This window comes from Sylvia atricapilla, chromosome 1, assembly GCF_009819655.1.
Source record: "Sylvia atricapilla isolate bSylAtr1 chromosome 1, bSylAtr1.pri, whole genome shotgun sequence".
NCBI classification, from domain to species: domain Eukaryota; kingdom Metazoa; phylum Chordata; class Aves; order Passeriformes; family Sylviidae; genus Sylvia; species Sylvia atricapilla.
In genome coordinates this window covers 34,595,522-34,611,641 of record NC_089140.1, presented here as the reverse complement: position 1 = coordinate 34,611,641, position 16,120 = coordinate 34,595,522, and the positions used below count along the sequence as shown (strand labels likewise).

At 40.6% G+C, this 16,120-nt stretch overlaps 1 protein-coding gene across 2 annotated transcripts in view; it reads right to left on the bottom strand.

The window, feature by feature from the left end:
- The window catches only part of CREB5 (cAMP responsive element binding protein 5), a 253,883-nt gene that overhangs the window by 70,836 nt on the left and 166,927 nt on the right, over positions 1-16,120 (bottom strand). For both annotated transcript variants that reach the window (XM_066319349.1, XM_066319358.1), the window contains one exon: positions 261-387. In XM_066319349.1, the coding sequence (XP_066175446.1) occupies positions 261-387 (127 nt within the window). The remainder of the gene's footprint in view (positions 1-260; positions 388-16,120) is intronic.

Genomic DNA, 16,120 nt, shown 5'->3' with positions numbered 1-16,120 from the left:
TCTCACTGACATGCACAAGTATGAAAATCCCAAATTGTAGTCTCATGTAAACTGCTTCTAATCACTCTCATGCTAATTAGCATGCCATTAACTTAATCAGAAATACTCTAGTCTAAGGTGAAGCACCAAAGAAGGTCCATCTTTCTTAACTTTTTACACTGTGTTTTTACAAATTCCAGAAGACTTTGACCTCTGCTTAGACTGAATCAAACACAGCCCTACTTTCCACCCTGCAAAAAAAGCCAAATCAGGGAACTTACAGGCATGAGTACAGCAGAAGATCCTGGCATGGTAGGGTTGGGCAGGGTGCCGGGCATAGAGGCAGGCATAGGCTGTCTTTGTCGGTTGTGTAGGTGCAGTAGTGAAGACAGAGAACCTGGGACAGGCCTAGAAGAAAGGAAAAGAAAAGAAAGCTGTCATGGGCTGTGGAGACCAAAACAAGCCTTACCCTGCCAGCCACTGGTAGGCACAGGCAGCTCCAGACAAGCAGGCACAGCTAAACCAGTCCAGGATTTGTCCTTTCCTGCATAAATCAGTGGAACATAAAGTTTTCAAGAAGATGAATCACCTTCCTTCTTCTCTTTATCACTTAAAGCACCAGTATAGTTCATCTGATATAACATGAATGTGAATGTATCAGCCGGCCTCAGTCTGAGCACCTCTGCATAGTATAGTGGCTAACAAAAGATGGTAGAAATAAGATTTTCTACAGACAAACGAAAAAAATCTACTGGCATTAGTGCACTGCTGTAAGTTAAGCCCTCAGAAACAAAAATATCTGGATGATAATTTTGCAGACTAGGACAAAAAATTAACCACTCTTCAATTAATTTTGAAATTGTATCACCTATAAATAAGCTACTCTAAATTGAGGATTTCAAATCACTCTTGATATTCTCTCCTGTGAAAATCTACCAAGCCTTTGTTCCAAAGCAAGATTACTAATTTTACCACTTAGCACTCCACCAGGACTCAAAAAATAGGGAAAAAAAAGTAGAAATAAAATTAGGAAAACTACATTCAGATTAAGCAGTTTATGAAAGCAAAACATATGGACTACAAAAAACCAGAGTGAATTATTTTGGCAAAAGGGGTTCAAAAGATTTAGAAGGATTTTTTTTTTAAGTACAGCATAGGGAAAAGTGCATGTGAGAAAGCAGGCCCACTTACAAAGAAGAATCATAAAATTAATGGATTGAACAATTTTGGGACTACACTTTGAAAAAAGCCTTTAAAAATGTGGCCTTGGAAATTATGTTACCAGTTTTTTGCTGTTTGGGTTTTTTTATAGTTTTTAAGAACCTGTGAGTCACCGGAAGTTTTGGGTGAGTGTAATCTGCTATCTTTCCAAACTTTCAAAAAGCTTGAAAATAAAGTTTTCACATACAGTGCCTCAACAAACATTGACAATACAAGTAGGTATGTTAAATTCTCAGAGAACAGGATGCTCTTCTGTATAGCACATGGTTTATACTATTTATTGGGAAGAAGATTTGCCCCTAATGGTATGTAACAGACTGGAGAAGAGGATGCAGTCTGGGAGTTTGAAGCACCTCTGCAGGGCCTATCATGGAAAAAGTCTAAGAGGTTTAGAGCATCTAAACATCACCATTGATTTAAGCCTTGGCAGAAGCATCTCTTGCTTCAGTGATGAATCCACAGCTAGCCATAAAGCCTCAAAATTGGGCTGACCTGCTCAGGGGAAACAGTCATAACCCTAGATGAGCAAGGGGTAAGACTATCCTGCTTGCCCTGAACTGTGTCACACCAGATGATGGGGCTCTACATTTTACCCCTCCAATTGCAAGTGGTACTGGCAACCATGAGTACATACAACCCTCCTCTAACTTCAGCTGTCACTTCCAGTTATCTAACAACGTGCAAAAAGGCCAAGGCAATGGGATTCACAGACATCCAGTATGGAGAACACCACATCAGAGTCCCAAAGTGTAGGTGCCTGCCTCATGGCAAAACCACCTTCTTCTGACTTACAATTCTCCTTCTCTTTTACCAAGACTTCAAGCCACCTAATCCCCTTTTCTTTAGAACTCCACAGTATTTCCCATCCTTGGACTTGCCGTCCTTCAACACTTGCCTTTTCAACTCTGTTTCCCTAGAAACATTTCTATCCCAACAAATGCCACCTCAAAATCCTTGCCCTGACAATTCCCTCATGCTCAGACACTCTGCTCCTCCCACCCTTCTGCCCTCAGCTGCCCTCTTTCAGCAGCTGCACACAACTGAACCCATCCTTTTGTCTTGGTTCTCCATGGAGAGAAAAAGCCTGTGTTTTGAAGGATGCTTTAAAAATCTTCCCGGACACATACAGTACTTATTCAGAAGGGGAAGAAAGAAACCCAAAAATAACAACAAATGTATCTCAGATACAGACAAGGAGCTCTTCCTATTCCTCCTTGGTTATCTGCTGATGGAGGAATTTTATGTACTTACATCTTCATATCACCTTAAAAAACTCAAGACAACATTTTCCAAATGTGGGGTGCAATTCTGTGAGAGAGTGCAGGAACTTCTGTGAGGAAGCATGAATGAATTTCTGGGATATGCGGCTCTACAGTCAGCTCAGCACATGGCTAAGCCTGGGGAGATGCAGAGGTGTCATAAATGGAATTGATGCAGTGCAGGAAAAATGAGCTCAGAAAATATACTCAAAATACACAGACCCTGGCCATTCTACTGTCCACTTAAACTCAGCTGCTCCATGTACCAGCACTCATTCACACATGAGGACTTCACAAATCGACAGAACAGCGTCGAAATAGCGTGAAAAGCAGATACAGTGCTCCTTCAAAAAGAAAAAAGTGAGGGGATATCAGGTTGAATGTGATGAAATCGATCTCAGTTTCATTTTCAGAGGCTGCAGTCAGCCTCACAAGCAGGGTCCATTTCCCACTGGCCCATACTCAGAACTACTGCCCTGCAGAGCAGCCAACAGCAAACTCAAACAGGTCTTCTCCACCTCATGCTTTGAAGTGCATGTGCCAGACAGAAGGGCTGGAGCCCCATGGTGGGCCCTTTGAGGGACAGAACAGAGCGTGCTGCAGCCCTGGTTGGGGACACTCGTGGGGTTGCACCAGACAGCGGGAAGCAGGAGTGGGGAGTCCAGGAGAAAGCACTGGTGCACTCTCCTGCCTGGCCTGGAATGAGACTGAGATGTACACCCACCTGCCCACTCTGCAGCCCTCTGAGTCCACCAGTTCAGACGTGTGGAAACTTAGATCTATGGAACAGAATCTATGAGAACTGCACTGGCCAGAGCCACGCATTCAATAAAAATACCTCTCAAGTTTTCAGTGGGGTCAAAGTAAAACAAGTGCCCCACACCTTTTTTCAGTCTGAGAGTGCGCTACATACAGACCCTTTGTACAATTCACCAGTTTTATAATAAGCTTAGGTGTTAGGCTGTTTGACAGAAACTTATTTTGGCCTGACCTATACAATTTGTGCAAGTGATTCTCAAGGGACTGTATGGTTTGGGTTTTGCTTATATATTCTAGAGCCAAAAAAATCCCTAAAGTTGCTTTAATGAGTTTGGGAATATGGGGCATGGGCAAAAGGGAATTATCGGTATTTATTAAAATGGCAAAGAAGCTTCCTTGCTGTCCCCAGTTTTACCTTTAACACTGCTTTCATTTTAGGGGAAAGCACATATTTTACACTTAGGTAGAGGTGAAAAAAAAAATCTTCAGTTCTTCAGGTATTTTTTCTTAATACACTCCTGCTAATCTGTTCCTAAGTCTGTTTTTTAAAAGAGGTGCAGAGCAGTCAGAGAAGCCTTGCACTTCAAGGTTGAGCCTCTGTTGAAAAGCCTGCAGTGCTTCTGCCATCGATAAAAGTGCTACATAACGCACTCCAGATTCCACCCCCCTATATCAGGGAAACTGACACTGGCCAGTACTCATGGATACTTCCATTGCTCCTACACTGAACTCAGGTCATGGATTTAGCATGTGCTCCTGCACACTCACTCTCATAGAGCTCAGGGAATGTGTATGGCACAGAACTGTACAGGCTGAGATACTCAAATTGTCCAAGACATATCTTCCAAGGACATAACAATCTCTTTTCTTGTTGCTTTCTATCTGGCAGCAAAGAAAGTCAGTGAGAGTTTATAATTGTCATTTTTAATGGTGGACATACTGAATCTGCTCCTCTCTTGGTAAATGCTGAAGACGTGCTGCCTGCAGCCTATCAATCAATATTGCTGACTGGGAAATTTTCATTCCTTGGCACTTGTGTTGCTAAATAAATAGGGCTGTTGGGTAAACAGCTCACAGATAAAGGACATATAAATATAGAGAACTGGCAGATGCTCAACCCCACTGAAAATCTGGCTATCTGTGGAAATTTTCCAAAATCTAAGAATTTTTATTGTGTTCCAGCAGAAGCCTGCTGTTGAGCACGATGGGGTCTCGGTCAGCATTTGAATGCTGCCTCTTTGGGTGTATGTGGCCTGGACAGTCAGTGTTACAGTGGCTTAGTAAAATACCACACATTAGCCAAGCTGCTGTAACTGACCACGTTGGCTCTTCTTAGTCTGCATGGTCGTGCTAACACCATGAGTCACCCTTATTAACATTTAAACAGATGGGTGGTACCCTTCTAAGCCATGATGACTCGATCATGTTCCATCATATGACTCTACCCAATGATTAAAGATAACTCCTCAAATGCAATCAAATATCTAGGATATATACTTCAGTGTGTGCCTCCTTGATTAATACCAAATACTCCATCTGATATGATGCAATGGATTGCCTGATGACTAAACATTACACTCATCTATTAAAAGACTAGGCTTCCCTTCACTTGAAGTCTTCAAGGACAATTTGGGCAGATGCTATTTAAAGTAACCCTGCGAAATGTTTTCTACTGTGGCAAAGCCCTCTGGGTCAGTGGGTTTTACCATGACCTCCCTCCTGCTCCTTACTCCCCTGCACGTAACATTTGTGCAATGTCATCAAGAATACCTACATCACAACCCATTTGTTTAACTTCAGCTAGCTCTGGGGTAGAAAAAGTTTGGCCAGAAGTATACCAAGTTGCCCTGGAGTAAAGGAACTTGTCTCTTGACTTTCCATAGGTCCTTCAGACCTAGCCACCTCATACCGGAGCAGCCCATAGGTGGCTGGTTGTGCTGTGGAAATATGCCGTGTCAGGTCAGCACTGGCTGGGGCATTTCTGTACCACACTGCCATTGCACAACACAATTGATCAGACTTTCATCATTTTTATACATATGTATAAACATGTATGTATCTACATATTTATTACAAAAGTGCCTAGAAGCTTTGGTTTAAAATACGTGGGTGAGGTGAGGTTCTACCCCAAGAAGCTTGGAGATCAAGGAAAAAATGACGGAGACTGAGTAAAAGCAATAGGGAGACAGAGGTGAATAAGGCAGCAATGATATAGTTATGATCAATGTAATGAGGAGCAATCACTGCATGCTGCAGCCTTGATCTTTTCAAGGGACGTCAGTGTGTGCATGTGGTTTGGGTGGTTTCCAGGCTGAAGCCCCCAGGTAGCCTACCATACTGAGAATAAGCACAGCTGGCTGCAGTCTACCCTCTGATATCTCATTTACAGCTAGGTACTGTCACAATTAAACTTGTTATTGCAGAAAGTAAGTTTCCTGGAGCATGTGTTTCCACAGACCAGCTGCAAGCTGCTTTAACAGCAGCTACTGCAGCCACAGTACCTGGCCCAAGTGCTGTCCTGGGCCTTCAATACTTGAATAATTCAGACATGGAGGGGATGTTTTAATCTGAGAAATGTGTTCTGACTGGAGGGGCTGCCTCATTTGCTACTTGTCTGCTGTTTTTTGATCCACACTGTCATTATTTAAACCTATCAGTCTAACTAGAGCTTGCATCATTTGTGATCCATTATTTCCCACCCCCAAAGTAGGGCAGTTCTGTCTAGTTTCAATTTATTCATCTGTCATTCAGAGGAGGAAAGAAAAAATAAACACAAGGGCAAGGAACAACAAAGTATCAGACCAGTACTTGAAATACCTCACATAGTTGCAAGGGACCTCACCTGACCTGCTGTATCCCGCATTTAACAATGTTTTAATCACATCGCCATCAGAGAGCCAAGCTTTCCTAGAAGTGGGAGGCTTGTGTCACCAGGATTTTTCAGGGAGCCAAGCCATAGTCAGGGGAAAAGAAAACTGGCACCTAGAATTCATGGCTCCCTGCCAACCTAGTAAAGATCCTTGTTTGTATTTCTCAGATAATTCAGACATCTGCATGATGTGGGCAGATTATTATTATCAGTAGCAGACATTTATACTGTGGTGGTGCCCAAAGGTCCCAGTCAGGACTGGGACCCCATTGAGCCTGGCACTGTACAAACACAGATAAGAGACAATTCATGCAGAGCGTGTTTACATTCTAGGGACACAAGCCAGATGAAAAGTAGAAGAGGGAGACAGAACACACAAGCAAATAAATATGCTAAAGAATTGGAGACAATTTAGAGGCACAACTCTGGTTGCCTTTTTGTTTCTCTGTATGTTTTTTATTTAACTGGTATGCTCAGAAATGACAGGACCGAGAAGTTTGCAAGAGGAAGGGAGTAACTAGGACTAAGACATAGGAAGGGCAACACTCTAGAAAGGAAAAATTGTGGCTCATAACTTAGAGGATTTGGGAAGCATCCAGACAAAACAATGCTTTCTGTAGAGATTTTTAAATGGTGTGTGCATGTATCTTCATATATTTTTTACCTTTAGGTATTTTCCCAGTGTTGGACAAGATGAGATTTCTGCCTGGGAAACAGAAACCAGCTGATGGTACAGACACTGGCAAAGTGAAAGTGATGCTTGACACTGTAATGAGAAACTGGAGGACTGAGATAAGATAAGGCTAAGCTTGGAAAAGTCTTAAAGATAAGAAGCTTGATTCAGAAGTGAAGAGAAATCCCATGTAAGTGTCTCAGAAGAGATGGCACAATTAAAGTAGCAAGCTACATAATAGAACAGAGGAAGAAGGAATTCAGCAACAAGCATTAGAAAAGGAGCAAGATGCAGCATACAGATATGAAATCATACAGAACATAAGTCAAAAGAAACTAAAGAAATGTCACTTCTCAATTCAACCGAGGAGGAAGCAATGTCACTTGCAGAGAAGCCACTGGAAACAATGCAACTCCATCAGAAGTGCATTCTTGATCACTTGTTCTAATACACAAGGACAGAACACCCAAATGAAGGGAAACAGTAAGTGAAACAAACAAACAGCAGAGAATGGAGAGATATATATACAGTAAAATACTATCACCCTGTGGAAAAATGCCTTCAAAATTTATTAAAAATTTTGTACTTTTCACTGGAGCTTGTAGGAGAAAAGCCTCATAAATCAGCAGGCCTATCATATATTTAGTGGGCCAAAATACATTTAAAGGTTTAGTCAATGATAAATGATGCCTTTAGAAACTCCAGTTGTGCTAATGCCACCTATATTTCCTGAACACATGTTTAAGGAACCTCTGCAAATTCAGCACAAGTACAAGGACCAACAGGTCCTTGGAAGCCTCACAAAATCCATTAACATTTGCCTTTTGGCTCTTACAGGTCCTAGAAACTGCTGGTTTCAATCTTTCTTTCCCTCTAAATATTTCACTGGGTCTTACTGCCTGACCCATTACAAGAAAAATAAGAAAAGCTTGAAGGGTTTCTTAGACTATAACTTCCTTGGAGAAGTTTATGTTCTGCACAGTGTTATGCACACAGCTGGAACTCACAAATGATACGTGAAGGATAATGGCATAGTTAAAGCAAAACAGGGAAATGCTGCAAAAGGCAGGTTCAAGGATTATAAAGAACTAGCCCACATAAAACCACATTCTTGTATTAAAATAACAAAAAAAAAAAAAGTGGGATAAACCCAAAAAACTGCAACATAAATATGATTTGATAGTAAAAGTAAGCAACCATGTCAAACTGATTCCACTCTCACTGCACTCTCTCAGCTCAGACAGAACCAAGCTTAGTTCTTCAGGAAAACAAATAATTTTGCAGCCCCACAAATAAAGGTGTATCATTTTTCATTGAAAAAATAGGTAGCTATAACACACAAATATATCAAATGGCAGCTGACTTAAAACCAGGAATAATAATGGCAATAAAGCTTACACAAACATTTTTTAACATGACCATTCTTTCTATAATCTGGGCTTAAGATTCCAGCCTGACAAGCAACATCAAGAAAATTTGAAAACCTGAGGCTCATTGAGGAAAAGTATCAACAGTTTAAACAGTTGGAAAGAAACCTACCTGCAGCACCCAGATAAAGTGACAACTGAATCACACCAAGTAATTCTTCTGACAGGTTTGGGCTATCTAAAGGTGCTGGAGCCCTCATTTGCTCAAGCAACTCCTTTCACACACACATTATATCAGTGCAAATGGATTTTATTTGACCTTCACAACTTCGCATCTGAAAGGGACAGTAGGTTGCAAAAAGGATGGAGAAAAAGCATGTTTTACTCTTAAAGGGTGGAGATGTTCTTTAGAGAGCTCTCACTGATTACTCACTACCAACTGATGCCTATATTGGAAATGAGATAAAACAAAGTTCTCAAAATTGTCTTTCTATTTACCTTTATTATTTGGACCAGTGCAATTTAATAGAAACACTAAGATAAAAGAGCCTTGTAAACCCTCTTTATAATAAAAATGAAAAAAATTCTTTTTGAAGTGATTTATTTTTCTTTTTTCCTTTTTTTTTTAACTTCCCAAACAATGCAGAAGTTTGTCTCTGAAAATAAGATGGTGAATTACAGCAAAGTTATGAAAACAAAGAACCAACAGTTTCTCCAGTGCAGGCTTGTTACCATGAGCTAATAATTCCAGACTTTAAGCAAGCTGAGCCTCTTTTTTAATAACTGCATGCCTCTAGGCAAAGTATTTCTACTAAAAATTATTGAGGCATGGAACAAGGCAAGGTGTGTGAGCTAATGTTGGATTGTTCAGCTACTAAACCAACTCCTATAGCAATGAGCCTGCACTGAACTGACAGATTATTTCTCTGTATACACTTGTATAAACATACTGCTTAAGGTCGAAATCTGTGTAAGCTTTCTTTTCAATTAAAATGTCAAAGATGACAGCACATGTTTTCACTGTCCTTCACAGGATGATGGATGCTGCGGCAGCAGTTTCATGCCCCCGTGTTTCAGAGATGTTTGCCTGCCTGGGTGTCTAAGAAAGATGTACTTGCTGATGTCTTCATGTGCCTGCAGGCAGACAGGACTGCTATACTAATATTTTGGGTGGCTTTACCTCTCTTGACTTTTTCTTCCTTAACATTGCTCCCGTGGGCCCTCACATCCCACACTGTAAAAGTTAGAGTGGAAAGGTTGCTGCGCACAAAGAGGTTGGGAAAAGGGTCCTGCATTAATTAATGAAATTAAGAATGCTACTTAAGTGAAGGCTTTAAATTGCAGGGCAGTTTCTGGTCATGGCTAATTCAGTTCAGCTACCTAATGTAGGCCCCCACAGAAAAACAGCTGCTGTGGGTATTTGACAAAAAGACAAAGTAGACCCCAAAAGAAGCTTCCAGCCATTTAAATATAAAAAACATTAATTAAAAGGTGATTAATGTGAATCTTCGCATTTCTTCAGCTCCATATTAATCAACTAATAAAACTGTAACCATGAGTTTCTCATTCATGCTCATCAGTCTAGACCTCGTACAAAGACAGTGGCTCCAAGTGTTACTGAGTCTCAAGTTCATGAGGCAACACAACTCACAGCACATGCAGCCATAATGCTATGGTTGGGCATGGAGCAGAGATTTGATTACCATTTTGCTATAAAACAGATTGACTAAAGAAAACAGCCTAAATGAGAGAAAACCAGTCCATCATCTGCCACTGGCAGATTCACTCTGTCTCCTGCTGACAAGACACAAGTCTTCTATATCCACTATGGAAAGCAGAATTTACTCTGGTTAGCAAAGCACGGTCACTAATGAAGACAGTATGCAGATGTATATACATGTGAGATTGTTTATTTACTGAGATTTAAATTCTACACTCAACACTAAAAATACTCTAAAAGTAACATATACTGTAGAGATCTTTAAGAAAGGCATTATATAAGATAATTCTACATGACTTCCTAAACAAAATAGGAAATAAGCAAATAATTGAAAATTAGAAGCCTGAAAAACTCTTAGATGATATATGACATCAGCGGCAGACCAAAATCCAGCTCTTAATCCTATCCTTTAACAAGAATACCATGGAGAAACTCTGTGGTTTTAAACGCTCATTGCTTCCCAAGCACTTCTGCCATCAGCACATTGTTCCTGCAGTGCCAACCTCTGTCTACAGCCTAGAGGAAAGTTAGCACAGCCCACCATGGTCACAGCCCCAAATACGCTCAAAGCTGCTGGTTGTTTCAGTGGGTGGCAATGGGGGAGGAGGGCAGAGGAGCACACACATGAGAGTGTACTCTCAATTATCTGTTCAGCATGTCATCTCCAGGTGCAAAAATATTTTAATGCTGCCAAATAGCTATGTATCTTCAGTGACCCTCTTCCCACCCCCAACCCACTTCGCTGATTCCCTTCAAATTTTCATGAAGATCAAAATGAATATATGCCATTTCTTGGGAGGAACCTTTGCACACGCTTCATTTCTTAAACATGCTAAAAATCCCAGCTGACAGCTATATTAGTACAAATGATGAGAAGCACAGGGAAGAGGTGAATCTCAAGGCACACAGAACAAAGTCATGAAGAACTGCTGTAGCTGTACTTCAACAGAGATCAACTCCAAGCCAATGTTGTTTGCTCTCTAATTTAAAGGATTCACACTGCCTTCTCTGCTTACTTCTCACTGGGAGATATCCACTGACTGAAAGCATCAGTCAAAGAAACAGGAATCACAAAGGCAGTTTTTACATTAGGCAAATTACACCGAAGGGCAGAAATCATGGTAGCTGCTATTTACCAATAAATTCACCTAGCACAATCCCCAAGAAATGTGTGCTCCAGAAATGCCCCATGACAACAAAAGTGCTGCAGGCAGTGGCTGAGGGAGACTTTGCTGATACAGGCCTGCAAAGGTTTCCAGCAGCACGCAAAGGGAAGCAATGATAGCAAGTAAAAGCCATTGTCCACTCACATCCAGCCACAGATCCATGGGGAAATTTCTCTCTATATACACACATGCATGCTAAAAGAGACAGCAAAAAAGAGGAGGCATTGAAGAAAGGTAATTTTATTCTACCAACAAAGTGTACATTGTCATCGTAATTCTCAGTCACTATCCATGCCCACTCCCTCTCTTTTAAGTACTGGTTCAAGCAGGAACCTGCAGCTAATTTTGAGGTTAGGGTTCATTTGTTTTCACATCATTGCAATTAATTTCCACTGGAAAATGCATCTCAGGCATTCAATCAAAATAGGCCTAAAATAATTCTGAAAAGCTCATCTGTCTCCAATCTATATAATGTCTTAAAAATTGGATGCATGCCCTGCAATAACATTGCACTTCAGAAAACTTAAAGCTCTAAACTTGAGGGTATCAGTTACATTGAAACTGTAGTAAATTAAAACATCCAGTTTCTGGTTTGCATTGATTTATAAATATCGACAAAACTACTATTGCAGTCATTATCACTTTGGGTGCTCCAAGCTGAATTTTCAACAGTTCGAGGCTATTTTTATTCTTATTGTGGCTACAGTAGCCTTTCAAGTTATTGATCAAATTCAAGATAACATGCAAATCTTAAATCTTGGTTTAAGAAATATGCATACAAACCAGCCAATATACATGATAAAAAGCAGCAAGTGACCAGTAATACAAATACCAAAGCACACTTTTTTTTTTTTACTCTCTAGCTTAAAGCAGAAATGATACTTACTGTTATGAAATGCTCAAAATAGAAGCAAGTGAAAATGGAAAAAAATATGAAAAAGTAAGTATCTCTAAGCTTGGGGTTTTTTAAACCAGGAATTTTTAACCAAGTTCTCTTTTGAACTATTATTTTAAATGAGACAATCAATATTCAAAACTTTTCTCCTAGAATCTTCCCACATTAGTCTATAATGTGATCTTCAAAATTTGCTTATTTATGACCAAATTATTGCTGAGGAAATATAAACCTAAAAAAAAGAGACCTCATGAGCTGTAGCCCACTCAACACAATCATTTGAAAAAACAAGAATAGAATGAATATATCAATAGCAAGAGAGTGGATTCTCAATGGTGTACAGCACGCAGCTTTGCCAAAGACAATGGATTTAAACCAACTGGGAATCTCACTCATACACATGCATGCATGCACACTCCATAAACAGACAGTATATAACATGCACCACATCCAGTTGTAAAACAAGCTTTGACACTGATCTGTGTCTTATGCTTCAAAACAAAACAAAAAGCCCCATCTTCCACTTTGACATCTCTGGACTGCTACCAAGTAAATTCTCCTGATCCCTGGTGGTGATTAGCTTATGAAGTGAAGCAGAGGCATCACCATAATATTCACAAAATTTCTCCTGAAAGCACTGGCCAAACTCTACCCTTGCTCTTCTCGATACCGTCACTGAAGCCTATGCTGATCTTCAAAGCACCTTCCCACCATTCTGTTCAGCCTATTTGCCTTGTACAGCACATACTGTTGAGTTGAGAAAGACAAGAAGAGGTGGCAGATGTTCTTTACAGCATGATGCTCTTGCCACTGAAGTTCACAGGAGTGCTGCTCATACAGTCATTTAGAACAGAACGAGACCCATTAAAAGGTATGACCCCTTCAAAGACATTTTCCTAAATTATATCCTGAATACTGACTTAATGCCTGCTAATGACATGCTACATCATACTAAGAAAAAAAATGGTTATTTTACATCTTTACCTTCCAATTTCTACTGATGTGTTTGGCCTACTGTTTCACAGTTGGGGTTTTTCTGTTTGTTGTTAAGAGGGTTTTTTATTTTATCTTCTCTTATCTTTGTCTTGAAAGAAATACTGTCTTAAACAGGAAACATTCTCCCAAACCAGAACTTTGCACTGAAGATTAAAATAATCTTCTGCGCCAGTTTAAAGTAAAGGGCTTAATGGTCAGCAGAGAGCCATGTAAAAAAAGCTCAGGTCATCCTTCCAGCTTCCAAGAGTCTGGAGTATGAACTAACACACTGCTAATAGTTTATTTAATGTCTTTACATGAACCATAAGTGTTCATGCATACTCCTTGAATAGTCATGGTTTGAACTGTTTCTTTTTCCCTCCACTTCTTTCCCTTTGAGAACTGCCACTGAAACAGTGTTTTAACGAGAAAACTGCCATTCCAGAGAAAGTAAAAGAGCAGCACTATGATCAGCAGAGAAAAAAAATGAGTCAGATGAATTTTGAAACTCTGTGGGTACTGGATAACTTTAAGATATTGTACCCCATGGTTCTCAATACAACAATTCAGCAAGGAGGAAACAATCTTTGCATAAAATACTTCAAAAAGGCCAGGATGACCATCCTAGAAGGAGCTCTCTTGCTGCATTTGCACATTTGCAGTAATGCCATGGATCTAGACATGGCATGAGTCTCCTGTAAACACACAGGACTGAAAATGCCCTCCCAGAAACACAAGCATGGTTTCAACTCCCATAACTCCCAATACTGCAAAACCCAACTCCAAAGTACCACTTTTCAATGAAGTGTCACTATAGCCATCAGAATCAACTGCAGCACTTGCATCAAGTTTCCAGATTTAAACTGTGGGAATGGGTAGGCTGGAGCTGTCAGTGGAAGGCCTCTGATAATGTAATTTGTTTGTCCTGCTGACCTGACAGTCAGTGCATGCTGACATTCAAGAAACATTAGTTGGTTTTATAAGCTTTTTTGTTTTGTTTTGTTTTGTTTTTTTAAATTGCTTGGAGCAGTTGGAAGAGCAGAGGAAAAGGGACTCTCAACATAGGGAGGGGACAAAGCAGAAGATGAATAATGGAAATGTGCCCTTTTCCAGATGTCTCCTATAAAATAAGTGTTTGTCCCATGTACCTTGAGACACGTCAATACACTGCAGGTGAACATGTTAAAAAATGTTAACTTTTCCTGAACAGCAAAGGGGCAGCTCCACTCAGTTTACACTATTATATCTATTTGATTCAGTCACAGGGAGCCAGACATTTTACTGATCTGTTTAAAATATCTCAACAGTCACATAAATAGACCCAGTCAAAGTCTGTTGCATCACCTGCATTTATTTTTTACTGTTAATATTTAGCAATGGAAGAAAGATACAGATCCGTGCTCTATACACTTGCCATCTCCAACAGTATGATCTCAGCTCAGAGAGCAGCAGGAATTTGCACAGCAGTGAGTATGGCTGATTTCCAGGGGTCGGAAGCCATGGCTTACTCACTCCACATTTTCTGCTGTTGTTTTGTTCCATTTTTTTGGGGGGTTGTTTTTTGTTTTTTGTTTTTTTTTTTTTTAATTGAGAAAGGCAAATATGATGAGCATAAAGAATAGTGGCAAAGTCAGACTGCAGGTCAGCATGTTTGTATTTTATCTTCCCCTGGTCTCTGTATTTTGTGAAGCATGGATTTAGACCTTGTATTAGCCCACCAGATAACAAGTCCTTAAAACAGCTGGTACATAAAATTTGACGAGAAACTAAGCATTTAGGAATATGTGTACCTTTACACCAGAAATCTGCCTTTATCTCTCTCTATAGCAACAAACCATGTGAATCAACAACATTGCACCTCATATAAATCTGACCCAGTCCATGTACGATATGTAACAAAGGTAATCTGTGACTTGAGAAAAGAAAATGCAGCAGTATCTATGCAAGACACTTTGTATTTGGCAGGCACATACAACCAGCTGTTTATTCTTCAGTCTGTGGCTATACATCTATTGGGACATCTCCCACCCCTATAAACCTTGCTTTGCTGCTGGTCTTATTTCCAGTGTAGATTTAACCCTAAGTTATGGATAAGCAGTGCTTGGGATTTAAAGTTAAGTGTCATTTAGTATCATTTTTGACATCTCCACATGCTATAATGAGCTTCTTTTTCACAGGGGACTTGGGATCTGATTTTAATTTGTAGTAGGGTTATGGTCACAATAAATGTCTATTCCATATATTCATAAGAAGCCTCTAATGCAAATGGAAATAGAAAGTGGCTGTTTTCTTGTAGTTTCAAAGCCATGTATGTAAAACACACTACAGATCTGTTCCACATGCAAACCCACTATCAATCTACCACTGCACCCTGGCTCCTGCCCTGGCAGCAGGCACTCCCGTGCTGAACAATCTCAGCAGGTATTACAGCTTGTGTAATAAAGGAACAGGTTATGAAATCATTAGCACCTCAGCTGAGGCTGCCACAGGGATGCCCCTCCGTGTTCACTGTGAAATGTTTCTTTGGCAGCTGCATCCTAGAAGTGTATTTGGATGTTGTTGCTTCAGCCTTGCCACACAGAGTGGAAAGTAAGCCAGTATTTTCATGTTCTGAACTTAAGAGTGGAGGATGGAAGTCACTCTGGTCCACCTCAAGACTAATTCTCCCCATTTATACATGGCTAATTCAAGGCTTGAAGACCTCTAGGAAGCCCAGCTGTCGATAAGCACACGCCCAGACCTATGTAGTCAGTGCTGCCAAGGACCTGAGCCATGCCTAAGGAGGCTGGAAGATCCTTCAGCTTTGTCAAGCACCACATGTTCCAGCTCCCTCTGTCCTGCAGGCAGCCACTGCTAGTGGTGCTTCAGAGCAGCCCAAATGCAGCTGAGGGCTGCCCTCCCATTGGATGGAATCCTATCTTGGGATACAGAGCACATTCCATAGGCATTTCCTTCTCCATAAATGCAAGCTCAGGTGAAACTGTGCCAGTTCAAGCAGTTGAAGCTACACTCACTTGTCCCTCTGTAGGAGAATCCATGCCCTCGACAGAAAGAAACAAAATCCACTGCCAGTCACTCCCTGAGTAAGGCACCTAGGGCCCCTCTGATATTCCTTATGCCAACCTTGAGACCCTTCCTGCTAATTCCACAAATATTTGTGAACTGTGCCCTTGCCAACAGGCCCAACTATGATCTGCCTTAGCACAACTGGTGACTCTAAATACTGTAGTATTTGAA